This window comes from Mesoplodon bidens, assembly GCF_964165515.1.
Source record: "Mesoplodon bidens genome assembly, chromosome: 5".
Taxonomy (NCBI): domain Eukaryota; kingdom Metazoa; phylum Chordata; class Mammalia; order Artiodactyla; family Ziphiidae; genus Mesoplodon; species Mesoplodon bidens.
In genome coordinates, this window is record NC_138161.1 from 76,404,731 (window position 1) to 76,423,393 (window position 18,663).

General features: G+C 37.7%; 1 protein-coding gene across 4 annotated transcripts in view; it reads left to right on the forward strand.

Moving 5' to 3' along the window:
• RSRC1 (arginine and serine rich coiled-coil 1) overlaps positions 1 to 18,663 on the forward strand; it is a 457,004-nt gene that overhangs the window by 1,710 nt on the left and 436,631 nt on the right. For 3 of the 4 annotated variants that reach the window (XM_081234542.1, XM_081234541.1, XM_081234539.1), the window contains exons 2-3: positions 8,580 to 8,775; positions 9,073 to 9,198. In XM_081234542.1, coding sequence (XP_081090668.1) covers positions 8,582 to 8,775; positions 9,073 to 9,198 — 320 coding nt within the window. In that variant the 5' untranslated portion in view covers positions 8,580 to 8,581. Of the gene's footprint in view, positions 1 to 3,220; positions 3,343 to 8,579; positions 8,776 to 9,072; positions 9,199 to 18,663 lie in introns of all 4 variants that reach the window. The other variant, XM_081234540.1, reaches the window with a different exon arrangement.

Sequence of the window (18,663 nt, forward strand, 5' to 3'; positions counted from 1 at the left end):
ATTAAGCTAGAATTTTACCTTAGTTCTTTTTTTGCCTTGGGTGGTTCTGTGCTTGTTTGTGGATTTCTTCCTATGCTAAATGGTGTTAACCCCGTTTTTACTTTTCTCTACCTCTTTGAGGTGGATTTCCCATTGAAATGACCGTTCTTCCCCCCTCCCCTTTGGTCATGTGTCCAAGATCAAAAAGATTATAGTTTGATATACTGTGAATGAGTAGTGGTGAAATAATTATAAACTGTCATGTCCTTTAGGGATCTTTGTTCTCTCTTTTTTTTGTTTGTTTGTTTGTTTGTTTGTTTTTGTGGTACGCGGGCCTCTCACTGTTGTGGCCTCTCCCATTGCGGAGCACAGGCTCCGGACGCTCAGGCTCAGCGGCCATGGCTCACGGGCCCAGCTGCTCCATGGCATGTGGGATCTTCCCGGACCGGGGCACGAACCCGTGTCCCCTGCATCGGCAGGCGGACTCGCAACCACTGCGCCACCAGGGAAGCCCTTGTTCTCTCTTAACTGCCTGCTTTCTGAAAAAGATAACTGCTTATTCTACCTTTATTGATTACGAGACAAAGGAACTACTTGTGTGTGCTTTTAAGCTCTCTTTTGAGTGAACACATTTTGGCTCTACATCTTCAATCGGTCACCTAAACTTTACAGTAAGATGTTTTTGTAAATGATGTCCTACTATAGTCATTATGTCATGACTTCAGTTCTATAGTGGGAGTAGTTGGATATGGTTTGAAACCGTGAGACTACAACCAGGAAGTAATAGAGGCTAGAGTGAGAACAGAAAGCTGAGAGCCTTAGGAGTTGTGTCCTTGTGTTGCCTTTTCTGCTTACAGATAGATTGAAAAATCGTTAAGTTCTGGGATTCCTAAAAATCTGTGCTCAATTCATCATTTCTCTTATCGGAAAGAGCTATTAATGGGTCTTTCCATGTGTTATACCTTACCAATGGAGTTAAATATAAACAGTTCTTCCTTACTAGGAGTGTGTGATATAAATTGACCACCATGACTTGAATGAGCAAATATATTCAATTATATGCTAGTGACATTATGGAAATCCAGAGGTAAGTATGAATCTAGGGAATTCAGTACTGTCATGGATAGAGAAGACAGTTTTTGGATCTACCTCTGATTTGTTCTTAGTGTTCACTTTCTTTTCTGAATAAATATTTGAAGTTAACTATAATAAAGAAATGCAGTGGCTTTTTGCTTTCTCTTATTGAGATTAATTATACTTCAGCATGACTTTTTGAAATGTAAATGTGTTACTTGAAAAAATATTTATAGATTTATGACTGATTTTTTAACTTTTTTTACCCGGTTGCTCTAAGGAAGGATTTTATATCTTCCATTAACTTTTATGAGTTAATGTAACCATTCTTCTAATATGGATGAATTATGTTATTTGATATTAAAACATAGAAAAAATTTACACCCATCTCTCAATCTCTTTTTTGGTCACCAACAAGGTACATAATTAGATGTATGTCCTTTTCTTTTTTCCTACTTCTTTATGCCTTCTGTAAGGACTTAATCAGCTGGACAAAAATGGAGAATGGAAATGACTGTGGGTAACTTAGAGTAGTGGGTCTCACAGTTTTTAGTTTTAGGATCACTTTAGATTCTTAAAAGTTACTGAGAACCCTATGAACTTTTAAAAAATATGTATTTATTTATTTGCTTATTTACTTTGGCTGCACCAGGTCTTAGTTGTGGCATGCGGGATCTTTAGTTGCAGCATGCATACGAGCGAGATCTAGTTCCCTGACCGGGGATCCAACCTGGGCCCCCTGCATTGGGAGTGTGGAGTCTTATCCACTGGACCACCAGGGAAGTCCTGAGGACCCTACAAACTTTTATCTACCTGGGCTATATCTAGAAATATTGCCTTACTAGTAATTAAGCCAGAAAAATTTGAAATATTTATTAATCCACTTAAAAATAACAATAATAAATCCATTACTTGGTAACATAACATTTGATATGAAAAATAGCTATATTTTCCCAAACAAAACAAACTTAGTGAGAAAAGTGGCATTATTTTTCATTTTTGCAAATCTCTACTATCTGGCTTAATAGAAGACAGTTGGATTCTTATATCTGCTTCTGTATTCAGTCTATTGTGATGAGTTTTTTGAATGAAGTATATGAAGAAAATCTGGATTCACACAGATATGAAGAAAATCTGGATTCACACAGATATGTTGTTGGAAAAAGTAGTATTTTAATAGCCTTTTCAGATAATTACTTCTTTAATACTACTCCAGAACTTGACAAGTAGTTTCTTAAAGGTTGGTTACAATGTGTTATTTGAAACTATATCAATGACCTTTTCATGCTTACATTAAAATCTATTGGTCTGGGCTTCCCTGGTGGCGCAGTGGTTGAGAGTCCGCCTGCCGATGCAGGGGACATGGGTTCGTGCCCCGGTCTGGGAAGATCCCACATGCCGAGGAGTGGCTGGGCCTGTGAGCCATGGCCGCTGAGCCTGCGCGTCCGGAGCCTGTGCTCCACAATGGGAGAGGCCACAGCAGTGAGAGGCCCGCGTACCGCAAAAAAAAAAAAAAAAAAAAAAAAATCTATTGGTCTGTCTGGCACTGTGAATGGATTTTTTACTCATATATGATTCTGTGACATCATGCATTGGTCTGTTGGAAAATACTGGTTCACTGAGTTATGCATATCTTCCAGATATTGACACCCTTCATTATATAATATTTAAAAAATTTCCATATGTTAATATCACCATTGATCTCATCAGAGGAATCTTTAAGTGCTGAGAAGCTGTCAATCTCATGGTGACAAATACAAGTTATCCAACATTTTGATTTTTGCTTGAGAGCTCAGATTTTATCATTGGCAACAAATTGACACTTTCCTTGAAGTGAAAGACTCCCTTAATTCATTTTTGAGAAGACGTCTGTCAAATACCCAAGTCTGAATAATCATAGTCAGTTCTTTAAAATAAATAGTGATTCAGGATAAAAGCAGCTAGTTCAACTTGTAATTCAGCTGCACAAATACTTTGCTCAAGATAACCATCGTTCTTCACTATGCAGCAGCAGTTATGTGTATTTCCTAACGCATCACACAGAATATTAAGATGTGTTCTCAAGCGTTGAAATTTAATAAAATTAATGACTTTTACTGCTTTATCAAGGACATTCCTAAGTGAAACTGCCTTTTTATTTATTTTTTTTATAAACTGTGTGTTGCAGTGAAGAATTCAATGACTGCTAGTACCATTTGGCCCCATTGCCTTGATTCCCATTAAAGCACCAGCAATTTTGCCTACCATTGCTTCTATGTTATCAGCGCAAAAGTCAACACAGTGAAAAAGGTAAATCATGTTTTAGTATTATAATAAAAATAGTTTCGACTTGTTGGATCCTCTGAGGTCTTAGGACCCCCGGGGTCTAGAGAGCCACTGTGAGAACTGCTGTTAAACTGGAATGTAAGCTCCTTGAGGGCAAGGATTTTTCTCTCTTGTTCATTGATGTATCCCTTATACCTGGGCCTGCTGTAATCCTGGAACTTTTTAACCTATCTCAAGTGTTAGACCATTTGTTTTCTGAATCTGGGTCATCTTTGTTCACTCTCTCCTTTTGGTAGAGCACATCCTTCAGTACCTTCCTAAGAAAGGGTGAGTGTGAGGTGTAGTTTTGAGCCTTTGCATATCAGAAAATGTCCTTATTTTGATCTCATATTAGATCTATGATTGGGCTGAATATAGATTGTAGTTTGAAAATAATTTTCACTTAGAATTTTGAAGGCAAGTCACCATGGTTTGCTGTGTTGCTGCTGAGAAGCCCTGTGCCTTTTATTGTGATTCCCCATTTTTTTATCTTTAGAAGTTTAGGATCTTCTTTGTATTCCTCATTTCTAAAGTTTTATGGGGTATGTCTGGTGTAAGTCTTTAAATTCATTGTCCCAGGGATTTAGGGCAATTCATATCTTTCAATTCTGGAAATTTTTAAAATTATTCTTTGGATATTTTTCTTTATCTCTTTTCTATGCTTTGTTTCTTTCTGGAATGCATATCAGTTAGATATTGGACTTCCTGGATTGATCCTCTTTTACCTTCTGTTTTTTATCTTTTTATTTTTTTACTTTTCATGAGTGCTTTGATAGTATCTTCTAAGCCTATTGAATTTCTTAGAAATTATCATTTGTTTAAATTTTAAGCTTTGGGCTTCCCTGGTGATGCAGTGGTTAAGAGTCTGCCTGCCGATGCAGGGGACACAGGTTCGTGCCCCGGTCCGGGAAGATCCCACATGCCGCGGAGCGGCTAGGCCCGTGAGCCATGGCTGCTGAGCCTGCGCGTCTGGAGCCTGTGCTTCGCAACGGGAGAGGCCACAACAGTGAGAGGCCCTCGTGTCGCAAAAAAAAAAAAAAAAAAAAAAAAAAAAAAATTTAAGCTTTCTCTCCTGTTCTGTGGATGTACCTCCTATTCTTGTTTGCTGGATCATCTTCTCATATATTTCTGAGGATATTAACTGATTTTTTAAACATTTTCTGGCATGTTCCTGGTTTACTATGAGTTGCTTTTTTTTTTTTCTGTTTGGCTTCTGTCTCTCATGATGAAGTCTTTCATCACATGATTGATTTTCTTTTGTTGTATAATTACTAAAAAGTTAACAAAAAAAGTTTGTAGAAAAAAAGTTTACTGTGGGGAATTCCCTGGTGGTCCAGTGGTTAGGACTTCTTGCTCTCACTGCCAGGTGCCTGGGTTCAATCCCTGGTCGGGGAACTAAGATCCCACAAGCTGCATGGCGTGGCCAAAAAAAAAAAAAAGAAAAAGTTTACTGTGTTCAAGGTTTGGGCTTGGTTATAATACTTTCATAATACTTATATATCTTCTTCCAGGTACTGTTTAGTTTTTGGAGAAAAGAATCCTATATCTGAATTCTTGGATCCAAGCACGCAAAGGGCTATAGTATTTACTGTTAGATTGTAGACTTTCACTTAATCCCTTTAACTTTTAGCTGAGCATCTCTCTGCCCTCTTTTACTCTGCCCTGGACCTGGTGCTTCACTGTTTCATCATTTTTCCAAAATAAACCACCTCTCCTGCTGGGATTGGGGAATAGTAGTCACTTATCTGTGTTGGATGGCAGGGGGGACCTGGGAGATTACTTCTTTTACAGGCTTTCAACCAATTCCCTTGTTTTTTAGTTCTGTGTCTCATTGTGCCTGCTGTGGTATCTGGTGTCTCGAATTCCTGATCCTTTCTGATTTTTGCTATGTGAATTGGCTTTTCTCCTGTTGGAACTCTCTGCAGTTGCTTGATGTTCAGCTTTCTTAGCTCTAAATCCTGCATCTGTTTTTCATTTACTAAAAATTTGTTGACATATCTTGTCTACTGTTCCTGTTGTTTTCTCCTCTGGTCTCTTTATCCTTGTGCATTTATGCTTTTTTATCTTTTACTCTAATTTTAGTATTTGTTAAACCAGATAATAAATAAAAACTCATCTTAATTTATATGGTTATTTGTGGGTAAAGAAAATTCTTAACTGTTTAAAGGTGAAACCAAGAAAGAAAGAAAGAGATAGGAAATAAGAACAGTTAAATGATCACTATTACTCAATTATGTACAAATTTCTTAATGAAAATACACACACACAGAGATATGTGGTTACATATGGTATATAATAGATATATGGATATAAATATGTAAATGGATATTATATACACACATTTAAATATATATATGTATATATGTACATATATACTATATGTATATGTAGGATTTCCTAATCATAGTATTTTGAAAGCTGGAAAGGATCATGGTGATCTTATATGCAGTGCACTTTTGTTTTCAATGAGGAAACTGGCTTAGATATGCTAGTGATTTACTGAACATTTCAAAACCAAGTTTTCCCATTGTTTTGTTGAACTGTGAAATGTTAGAAATGTGGACAACTTTGAGGTTCAGAACTATATTTAAAGTCTAATTCTGGCTCCAGGTAAATAGCTTTAAGTCTTGAATGAGTTATAATAGTGATTTTTCAACTTGTATTGCATTACAGTCAGGGAAGTGATGGCTCACCTGGTTCTGAAAGCAAAGTTGTAATTTAATGTATTGCTTTTTTTTTTTTTTTTTGCAGTATGTGGGCCTCTCACTGTTGTGGCCTCTCCCGTTGCGGAGCACAGGCTCCGGACGCGCAGGCTCAACGGCCATGGCTCACGGGCCCAGCCGCTCTGCGGCATGTGGGATCTTCCCAGACCGGGGCACGAACCCGTGTCCCCTGCATCGGCAGGCGGACTCTCAACCACTGCGCCACCAGGGAAGCCCGTATTGCTTTCTTTAGAGTAATGATATTTAACTTAATTTGAGTAAATATTAAAGGAAAGTGTGAGATTTTTGTTTATCTGATCCATGAACTATTTATCCTAACTATTATATAAGATGGATCTTGCTTTTATGTGACATTGAAAGATAGCTAATATTTTAGTAAAAAAATAAAATTGTGTATGAAAATATAACTTAAAAGTAAGACAAGTAAGCTTCTTATAAGCTAAGTTAATGCCTAAATATAAAAACCTTATATTCTATTTCTGTAATTTTTTTCTTTTGTATACCAAATATACAAATATACCATAGCCATATAGAATATAATTAAAAAAGAGAAAATTTACCCAGTTTCCTCACTTAAATATTATCAGTTGTCTTCATTTTTGCTCTTACTTATTTATACATAGTTTCTTAAATTATAGTCTCTGTACATGCAGTTTTAAATAATGCTATAATGAATATCTTCATGAATATATCTTTTAAGAAAAACTTTCCAGATATATTCCTAGAAATAGGATTGCTTTGTCAGAAAAGCAGCAACATTTTTTTTTTTTTTTTCGGTACGCGGCCCTCTCACTGTTGTGGCCTCTCCCGTTGTGGAGCACAGGCTCCGGACGCGCAGGCTCAGCGGCCATGGCTCACGGGCCCAGCCGCTCCGCGGCATGTGGGATCTTCCCGGACCGGGGCACGAACCTGTGTCCCCTGCATTGGCAGACCGGACCCTCAACCACTGCGCCACCAGGGAAGCCCAGCAACATTTTTATGACTCTTTATTTAAATTGCTTAATTGCTTTCTGGAAGGATTATATTACCACTTTATATAGATAGTAGTGTAAAGAGTTGACTTCATTTTTGGTACTTTAGTTAACAGTACTTCATCAACTTTGGTACATTATTTAACATTTCCTCCCTCAAATTTCACAAGTGACGTTGATTCAGTTTGGTTTTTTAAAAAATTTATTTAACTTTTATTTATTTATCTTTGGCTGCGTTGGGTCTTCGTTGCTGTGCGTGGGCTTTCTCTCGTTGCAGCAAGTGAGGGCTACTCTCTGTTGCGGCGCGCAGGCTTCTCATTGCAGTGGCTTCTTCTGTTGTGGAGCACGGTCTCTAGGTGCGCAGACTTCAGTAGTTGTGGCATGCGGTCTCAGTAGTTGTGGCTCACGGGCTCTAGAGCGCAGGCTCAGTAGTTTTGGTGCACGGGCTTAGTTGCTCTGTCACATGAGGGATCTTTCCGGACCAGGGCTCAAACCCGTGTCCCCTTCATTGGCAGGCGGATTCTTAACCACTGCACCACCAGGGAAGTCCCAGTTTGTACATTGTTGATGGTTAATGAGGTCTTTTTTTTTTAATATATTTATTTATTTGGTTGCATCGGTCTTAGTTGTGGGAGGCAGGCTTCTTAGTTGTGGCAGGCAAACTCCTTAGTTGCAGCTCACGGGCTCCTTAGTTGTTGCTCGCTGGCTCCTTAGTTGTGGCATGCTGATTCTTAGTTGTGGCATGCTAATTCTTAGTTGCAGCATGCATGTGGGATCTAGTTCCTGGAACAGGGATTGAACCTGGGCCCCCTGAATTGGTAGCATGGAGTCTTAACCACTGTGCCACCAGGGAAGTCCTCCAGTGAGGTCTTATCCATTTAAAATTTTAGAATTTTCAGTTAGAAAAATGTAACTCTAAAAGATAGTAAAATATCTTTTATCTTTAGGGAAATATGAGAATATAGGAAGTTGATCCCTAAACCAAATATCATATAATTAACAATAAATGCAACTTAAATTATGAGGAAATTGTTATAATGAACTGTCCTCAGGGCTGACTCTTTTTAGGAAACATTGAAAAAATTTAGGACAAGTTTACATTGTTCATAAATTGTAAAAACAGTTAACTGATAGAGCTAGAAGACTGTACTAGAGCTGTTTCTCGTCTTGTTAAGAAGACTTGTACATTTAAAATTTTACTTTAAGTAAGACAGTTAAATTTTTTTTTTTTTTTTTTTTTTTTTGCGGTATGTGGGCCTCTCACTGTTGTGGCCTCTCCCATTGCGGAGCACAGGCTCCGGATGCGCAGGCTCAGCGGCCGTGGCTCACGGGCCCAGCCGCTCCGCTCTGTGGGATCTTCCCGGACCGGGGCACGAACCTGTGTCCCCTGCATCGGCAGGCGGACTCTCAACCACTGCGCCACCAGGGAAGCCCTTGAATTTTTACATAGTTAAAAAAATTCCTGTATTGAATTTCATCCATTGTGCCATTATGTTAGAAATAATTTTCTTTGAATTTAAACCTGTAGAAATGGGACGCCGGTCATCTGATACTGAAGAAGAAAGCAGAAGCAAGAGAAAAAAGAAACACCGTAGACGGTCTTCTTCAAGTAGTTCTTCAGATAGTAGAACATACAGCCGAAAGAGAGGTGGAAGGAAATCAAGGTCAAAGTCAAGATCTTGGTCCAGAGATCTTCAGCCTCGCTCACATTCTTATGATAGAAGGTGACTTTCATAATTTTACTTATGTAGTAGTGAGAGTAACATTCTTTAGAGTTCGTATGTTTCTGTGCTTTTAATTTTTCTGGATAAAACACTTTTCTCTTTGTGGTTATATATTTATGAGTCTCAACCCCCAAAGGGTTTTGTTTTGTTTTGTTTTCCCCCAGGCCCAGTGCATGGGTCTTCATCCTTTGTCTATTCTTTGTAGATGGGAAGATACAAACTGGTATAGTTCTCATACCATATTAGTATCTGATAATATTTGGGAGGCAAGTAATATTTGATTATATTTTATTTCAGGCGCAGGCATCGATCGAGCAGTAGCTCTTCTTATGGCTCTAGAAGAAAACGAAGTCGAAGTCGTTCAAGGGGTCGAGGGAAATCCTATAGAGTTCAGAGGTCTAGGTCAAAAAGCAGAACAAGAAGGTATGCCATATCAGATATTTCTTGCTTTGTAACACACTGTCCCCAAATTTAGTGACTTAAAGCAATAATCATTTCTTTTTTCGTAATTTACAGTTTTGACTGAGCTTAGCTAGCAGTTCTTCTGCTAGTCTCATCTGGGGTCACTTATGTGGTTCTAGTTATCTGATAGCTTGACTGAAACTGGATGGTCCAGTGTGGTGTCATATAGTATCTGGCATTTGGTGCTGGCTATTGGCTGTTGGCTGGGGGTCCCTTAGTTTCCCTGTGGCTTCTCATCCTCCAGTAGGAATGGCTGGGCTTTTTCACATGATAGAGGAAGTATTTCAAGAAGAACAGAAGTTGCAAAATCTCTTAAGGTCTAGCCTCAGAAATAACCCAGTGTGTTATGGAGTGAATGTTTGTGTTCCCCCTAAATTCATATATTGAAGTCCCAAGCCCCAGTGAAACTGTATTTGGAGATAGTGTCTCTATGGAGGTAATTAAAGTTAAATAAGGTCAAAAGGGTGAGGTCCTAATCCAATAAGGCTAGTGGCCTTATAAGAAGAGAGAGAGAGATCTTTCTCTCTCTTTGAGCACATACTCAGAGGAAAGGCCATGTGAGGACACAGTGAAAAAGTGGCCATCTATAAGCCAGGAAGAGAGCTCTTATCAGGAACCAGTCAGCTGGCATATTGATCTTTGACTTTATAACTTCTGTGAGAAATATGTTTCTGTTGTTTAAGCTGCCCAGTCTATGGTATTTTGTTATAGGAGCCTGAGCAGACGTGATGTTACTCCACCTGCATTTTCTGGCTGTGCTCAAGGGCAAATAATACAGAGCATAGCCTATCTGGTGAGGGTTGTATGTTTTGGATAATGCTAGAAAATATGGTTGAATCGGATGGGGACCATGGTATGGAGAGACTTGATAGAAGCAGGTATTCAGAAGTTATTGAAGGTTTTTGAGAAGAAGAGTGCTCGGATAAAAACAGCATTTTAGGAAGATCAGTTTCTTTTCTCTGTTTAGTTTTTCATTCTGTTAGGCTCTAGTTGTGGGGGTAAATTAGCAGCCTGATTTTATTATCTGGGCATAAAATTCTATAAATCTCTCTGAATCTGAAGTTGGATAATAGGAGTAAGTCTAAATGTTTAAATTTTCTGGCCTTGTATTATTTGGCCTCAGCCTCCTCTCCTTTGTACACACAACATACATGCAAGCCATTCTGTGTTACATTCCTTTTGTTCTCCATCTATGTCTCTGAGTTGCTAGCTTTGTTTCTTTGAGCATGCTCTTTCTTCCAGTTTCTTATATTATCTCTACTTTGAGAGGTTTTCCTACCCTTTAGTGTTCAGTTCTATTTAATCTCTAATTTTCTTCTTCCTTAAATCCTTTTTTGATTTTTACCTTTCCACTCCCAAGTCAAATTTAATCCATCCTTTCTCTGACCCACCATCACAGTTGATTCCTGATTTGTAACAGTTACATTATGAATAATATGTTTTTGTTATTCTCATATATTGTAAACTCTTGCAGGGCAATCTCTTGGTATCTAACATAATGCCTTGCTTGTAGAAGCTGATTACCAGAAAACAACTTCAGTTGAAAATTTCCTGTCAGTGAGAGTGGAAATAATAATCCATGCTTTTGTATGGTCTTTTACATTTTGTAGAGTATTTTCGTACACACTCTATAAGTCAATGACATTTTGATTAGGAAAATACAAGTCACTCAATTCCAAGCATCAGGGTTTTAAGATGGGGAATTAAAGGCTTATGTAACCTTTGGAGGAGCTCAGGGAATTAGGGAAGCTATCACTGATTATTTTAGCCTAAGCGTGGAAGCTGCTTCTTTTCTTAGAAGTCACTGGAAATCTTAAGAACTCTGGGTTTGTAGCACCAAAGTGTGTGGTTCTCAAGAAACTACTTACCAGGAAGCTGCTTCTCTACCCAAGTATCTACCTATTACTTCCTCCAGAGGGGAATCTGGAGACGTTAATTTCTTCTCTTTTGCAGTGCAAGGAAGACTTTAAAAGGAATGGCAGTGGACATCTAGTCAGCAACAAATTATCCAGCACACATGCATTTTACTAAATGTTTTGAGTTTTGTAACTGTCAGGCTGTCATGCAGGGTAATACCTTCATTTTGTATATGAGGAAGCAAGTTCAGAGGTTTATTCAAAACAGCAACTTCTCAGCCTCTTGCATCGACACTTCTGCATTTAACTGCAATAACTAAATAATCTGGAGACACTGAAAAGTCCTAAATTTTGAGAAAATACTTTATCCATGTTTTATACACAACATTATTTTGGTAATGTATTTTAGGAATTTATTCTTCAAAATGTTCAAACTAAAGAGTTTCTAGGTTAATCTTGGTTTAAGAAGAAAATTGAACAACTCATTCTTTGAACAGTTTAGTTAATTAAGACTTTAATTTAAATAAAGAAGTTGTAAGTACATTCGTTCCTTAATATGTGCAGGGGATTGATTCCAGGACCTGCTGCAGGTACCCAAATCTGAGGATTCTCAGGTCCCATAGTTGGCCTTCCGTATCCACGGTTCCGCATCTACATATCCAACCAACTGTGGATCGTGTAGTATTGTCGTATTTTCTTTAAAGTTTTTATTTATTTATTTATTTATTTATTTATTTATGGCTGTGTTGGGTCTTCGTTATTGTGTGTGGTCTTTCTCTAGTTGCGGAGAGCGGGGGCTACTGTTCACGTGGTTCGCGGGCTTCTTGTTGCTGCGGCTTCTCTTGTTGCAGAGCACGGGCTCTAGGCACGTGGGCTTCAGTAGTTGTGGCTCGCATGCTCACATGCTCAGTAGTTGTCACTTGCATGCTCTAGAGCATAGGCTCAATAGTTGTGGTGCACGGGCTTATTTGCTCCATGGCATGTGGGATCTTCCCGGACCAGTGCTCGAACCAATGTCCCCTGCACTGGCAGGCGGATTCTTAACACTGCACCACCAGGGACATCCCTTTTTTTAAGTTTTTATTTTACATTGGAGTATAGTTTTATTTTTTTATTTTTTTGTTTATTAATTTTATTTTTGGCTGCATTGGGTCTTCATTGTTGTGAGCGGGCTTTCTCTAGTTGTGGCGAGCAGGGGATACTCTTCGTTGCTGTGTGTGGGCTTCTCATATTGGTGGCTTTTGTTGAACAGCATGGGCTCTAGGTGTGCGGGCTTCAGTAGTTGTGTCACGTGGGCTCAGTAGTTGTGGCTCACGGGCTGTAGAGCGCAGACTCAGTAGTTGTAGTGCACGGGCTTAGTTGCTCCATGGCATGTGGGATATTCCCGGACCAGGGCTTGAACCCGTGTCCCCTGCATTGGCAGGTGGATTCTTTTTTAAAAAATTTTATTTATTTATTTTTGGCTGTGTTGGGTCTTCGTTTCTGTGCAAGGGCTTTCTCTGGTTGCGGCAAGCGGGGGCCACTCTTCATCGCCCTGCGTGGGCCTTTCACTATCGCGACCTCTCTTGTTGTGGAGCACAGGCTCCAGATGCACAGGCTCAGTAATTGTGGCTCACGGGCCTAGTTGCTCCGCGGCATGTGGGATCTTCCCAAACCAGAGCTTGAACCTGTGTCCCCTGCATTGGCAGGTGGATTCTTAACCACTGCTCCACCAGGGAAGCCCTTGGAGTATAGTTGATGGACAACGTTGTGTTAGTTTCAGGTGTACAGCAAAGTGATTCAGTTATACATCTACATGTATCTGTTCTTTCTCAAATTCTTTTCCCATTTAGGTTGTTATATAACATCGAGCAGAGTTTCCTGTGCTATACAGTAGGTCCTTGTTGGTTATCCATTTTAAATATAGCAGTGTGTACATGTCAGTCCCAAACTTCCTAACTATCCCTTCCCCCCACCTTTTCCCTGGTAACCATAAGTTCAGTACTGCAGTATTTATTGAAAAAAAATCCACGTATAAATGGACCCTCACAGTTCAAACCCATGTTGTTCAAGGGTTAACTGTAGTGAGTTTTTCAAAGAAAAAGTACTATGTGATTCTAAATTTACAGGTATGTTGTTAATGATCTCTGTGCTTTTTAATAGCAAAGAGTGATTTCAGTCATGCAAAGTCAAATACTTTCACAAAACTTTGTTGTTACATGTCTAAAAAACAAGATGAAGCATGTTTTGAGGGATGGCAGAAGGAGGGAAATCAAATGTGTGAAGTTGCTGCAAGTTCCGTGGATAAGTTATAGAGTAATTTGATGATTATGCTTTTTAGTATAGTTTCTATATTCTTCTTGAAGTACTCAAGTTGTGACATGTATCATGTCACTTCCTTTTACAACAGTAAGAAACCTACTATTATTCACAGTATATTTACTTTTTTCCTCAATTCTAGGATACACAGAAAGTAGTTACAAAATCGCTGATATGTACCACTTTGAAAAACAAACTTACAGAGTCACATATTTTTTATGGTTCTTTTTATCTTTACTCTGGGGTATTTGGTTCTCCTCTCCACTTTATTATGGTTAGTTTCTTTGAAGAGTTAGGTTCATTTGTTTCTGTTTATATTTCATTTAAAGTTTTTTTATCCCCTAAGTTTTTAAATTGTATTTACTTTTTGGTCCCCCCAGCCTTTATTTTAGTATGTGAAACATTAACATGGTTCCAAAAGACAGCACTATAAAAGGTGTGCACGGAGATATCGTGCCCCTTTATACCTTCTATCCTTTTCCTAACCACCTCCTAGAACTAATCCTATTAGTTTGTGTTTTAGCTTTCCTCCGTTTCTTTTTAAACAAAGTAGTGGTTATATCTATGGCATACTATAGATACTCTTTGAACTTTGCTTTTTCTATTTACTAATATATCTTGGAAATCACTATATCAATTAATAGTACTCTTACTCATTTTTTATAGCTGCTTATTGTACTTCATTGTGTGAATGTATCATGATTTGTTTAGCCAGTTTCCTAGGTATGGACCTTAAAGACAGTGCCAAAATTTTACAGTTACTAAAAAGCTGTCATGAATAACCTGGTGCTTGATTATTTTTGTATTGTTGGAGGTGTATCTTCAGGGGAAATTCCTAGAAGTGGGATTGCTGAATCAAAAGGTAAATAAGTTTGTAATTTTGTTGGAAATTGCTGAATTCCTCTCAGTAATGTAAGAGAGTTCTGTTTCCTCACAGCCTTAGTGACAGAATGTCATTTTTATTTTTTATTTTATTTTATTTTTTAATTGAAATTTATTTATTTTTTACTAATTATGACTAGTTTTATTTTAATTGAAGTATAATTGACTTACAATATTATATTAGTTTCAAGTGTAAAACATAGTGATATTTTTATGTGTTATATCATTTTATACATTTTATACAAAATGATCACCACAGTAAGTCTAGGTCTGTCACCATACAAAGTTATAACAGTATTACTGATTATATTTCTTATGCTGTACTGTTATAGTTCCTTGACTTATTTTGTAACTGGAAGTTTGTTCCTGTTAATCTCCCTCACCTATTTCACTCATCCCCCACAACCCTCTCCCCCAGCAAGCATCAGAGGGTTGGTTGTATGTGAATCTGTTTCTGTTTTGTTATGTCTGTTCATTTGTTTTGTTTTTTAGATTTCACATATAAGTGAAATCGTATGGAATTTGTCTTTTTCGGTCTGACTTATTTCACTTAGCATAATACCCTTTAGGTCCAGGTTGTTACAAATGGCAAGATTTCATTCTTTTTTATGGCTAAGGGGTAGTCCATTATATATATGTATGACATCTTTATTCATTCATTTATCCATGGACACTTAGGTTGCTTCCATGTTGGCTATTGTAAATAATGCTGCAGTGAACAAAGGGGTGCATATATCTTTTTAAATTAGTGTTTTTGTTTTCTTGGGAAAATACCCAAAAGTGGAATTGCTGGATTGTATGGTAGTTCTATTTTTAATTTTTTTGAGGAACCTCCATACCATTTCCCATAGTGCCTGTATCAATTTACATTCCCACCAACAGTGCACAAAGGTTCCCTTTTCTCTACATCTTTGCTAACACTTGTTATTTGTTGTCTTTTTGATAATAGCCATTCTGACAGGTGTGAGGTGATATCTCATTGTTGTTCTAATTTGCATTTTCCTCATGATTAGTGATGTTGAACATCTTGTCATGTGGCTCTTGGTCATCTGTATGTTTTCTTTGGAAAAATGTTCAGGTCCTCAGCTCATTTTATAATCGGTTATTTGTTTTTTTGATGTTGAGTTGTATGAGTTCATTGTATATTTTGGATATTAACCCATTATCAGATATATCATTTGCAAATATCTTCTGCCATTCAGTAGGCTGCCTTTTGGTTTTGTTGATAGTTTCCTTCACTATGCAAAAGCTTTTTGGTTTGATATAGTCCCATTTGTTTATTTTTGCTTTTGTTTCCCTTGCTTAAGGAGACGTGTCCAAAAAATATTGCTAAGACCAATGTCGAAGAGCATACTGCCATTTTCTTCTAAAAGTTGTATGGTTTCAAATCTTAAATTTAAGTCTTTAATCTATTTTGAGTGTATGTTTGTGTATGGTGTGAAAAAGGAGTCCAGTTTGATTCTTTTGCATGTAATTGTCCAGTTTTCCTAGCACCATTTATTGAAGAGATTGTGTTTTCCCTATTGTATGTTCTTACCTTCTTTGTTGTAGATTAATTACCCATGTTAAGCGTGGGTTCATTTCTGGGCTGTGTATACTGTTCCATTGAGCTATGTGTCTGTTTTTTTGCTAGTACCATACTATTTTGGTTACTTTTGCTTTGTAGTACAGTTTGAAAGCAGGGAGCGTAATACCTTCTTCTTTGTTCTTCTTTCTCAAAATTATTTTGGCTCTTTGGTGTCTTTTGTGTTTCCATACAAATTTTAGAATTATTTGTTCTAGTTGTGTGAAAAATGTCATGTGTATTTTGATAGGGATTGCATTGTATGTCTTCTTTTGAAAACTCTTTGTCCAGATCTTCTGTCCCTTTTTTAATTGGATTGCTTGTTTTTTGCTATTGAGTTATATGAGTTTTTTTTTTTCTTTTTTTCCCCCTCTTTTTTTTTAAATTGAAGTATAGTTGATTTACAATGCTGTGCCAATCTCTGCTGTACAGCAGAGTGACTCAGTTTATACTCATATAGACATGCTTTTTTTTATATTCTTTTCCATTATGGTTTATCACAGGATATTGAGTATAGTTTCCTGTGCTATACATTAGGACTTTGTTGTTTATCCATTCTAAATGTAATAGTTTGCATCTACCAACCCCAAACTCCCAACCCATTCTTCTCCCTCCCCACCTCCCCTTTGGCAATCACAAGTCTGTTCTCTATGAGTCTGCTTCTGTTTTGCAGAGAGTTTCATTTGTGCCATATTCTAGATTCCACATATACATGATATCATACAGTATTTGTCTTTCTCTTTCTGACTTACTTTACTTAGTATGATAATCTCTAGTTGCATCCATGTTGCTGCAAATGGCATTATTTCATTCTTTTTATGACTGAGTAGTATTCCATTGTATACATGTACCACATCTTCTTTATCCATTCATCTGTTGATGGACATTTAGGTAGTTTCCATGTCTTGGCTATTGTGAACAGTGCTGCTATGAACATAGGGGCGCATGTGTCTTTTTGAATTGTAGTTTAGTCTGGGTATATTCCCAGGAGTTGGATTGCTGAATCATATGGTAATTCTATTTTTAGTTTTCTGAGGAACCTTCACACTGTTTTCCATAGTGGCTGTACCAACTTACATTCCCACCAGCAGTGTAGGAAGGTTAGCTTTTCTCCACACCCTCTTCAATATTTGTTATTTGTAGACTTTTTAATGATGGCCATTCTGACTGGTGTGAGGTGGTACCTCACTGTAGTTTTGATTGGCATTTCTCTAATAATGAGTGATGTTGAGCATCTTTTCATGTGCCTACTGGCCATCTGTATGTCTTATTTGGAGAAATGTCTATTAAGGTCTTCTGCCCATTTTTTGATTGGGTTGTTTGTTTTGTTGTTGTATGAGCTGTTTGTATACTTTGGAGATTAGGCCCTTGTCTGTCGCATCATTTGCAGATATTTTCTCCCATTCAGTAGGTTGTCTTTTCTTTTCTTTTTTTTTTCTTTAATGGTTTCCTTTGCCGTGCAAAAGCTTGTAAGTTTGATTAGGTTCCATTTGTTTATTTCTACTACCTTAGGAGACTGCCCTAAGAAAACATTGGTATAATTTATGTCAGAGAATGTTTTGCCTGTGCTCTTTTCTAGGAGTTTTATGGTATCATGTCTGTGTTTAAGTCTTTAAGCCATTTTGAGTTTTTTTTTTTTTTCTGTGCATGTTGTGAGGGCGTGTTCTAACTTCATTGACTTACATGCAGCTGTCCAGCTTTCCCAGCACTACTTGCTGAAGAGACTGTCTTTTTCCCATTTTATATTCTTGCCTCCGTTGTTGAAGATTAATTGACTGTAGGTGTGTGGGTTTATTTCTGGGCTCTCTATTCTGTTCCATTGATCCATATGCCTGTTTTTGTCCCAATACCATACTGCTTTGATTACTGTAGCTTTGTAGTACTGTAAAAATACGGAACGCTTCACGAATTTGCGTGTCATCCTTGTGCAGAGACCATGCTAGTCTTCTCTGTATCATTCCAGTTTTAGTATATGTGCTGCTGAAGCAAGCACCGTATGAGTTTCTTATATACAGTTGACCCTTGAACAACACCGGTTTGAACTGCAAGGGTCCACTTATACGTCATTTTTTCCCAATACATATGTACTGCGGTACTACACTGTTGAGTTTGGTTGAATCTGTGGATGTGGATCTGGGGATGTGGAGGGTTGAAAGTTACATGAGGATTTTTGACTGTGGCGGGGAGGGAGGAGTTGATACCCCAACCCCTGAGTTCTTCAAGAGTCATCTGTATTTTGGATATTAATTTGTTATTAGGTATGTGATTTACACATATCTTCTCCCATTCAGTACATTGTCTTTTCATTTTATTGATAGCTTCCTTTGCTGTGCAGAAACCTTTTCATTTAATGTAGCCATATTTGTTGATTTTTGCTTTTGTTGTCTATTCCCAAAAATCATTGCCAAGACTTATGTCAAGAATATTTTCCCCTATGTTTTATTCTAGGAGTTTTGTGGTTTCAGGTCTTATGTTTAAGTCTTAAATCCATTTTGAGTTCATTTTTGTGTATGGTGTAAGATAGTGGCCCAGTTTCATTCTTTTACACATAACTATCCAGCTTTCTCAACACCATTTATTGAAGAGAGTATTTCCTCATTGTAGTCTTGACTTCTTTGATGTAAATTAATTGATGATATGCACATGGGTTTATTTCTGAGCTCTCTAATCTGTTCCATTGATCTATGTGTCTGTTTTTATGCCGAAACCATATTGTTTTGAATGCTTTGTAATATAGATTGAAATCAGGAAGCATGATTCCTCCAGCTTTTTCTTTTTTCTCAAGATTGTTTTGGCTGTTTGGTGTCTTTTGTGGTCCATACAAAT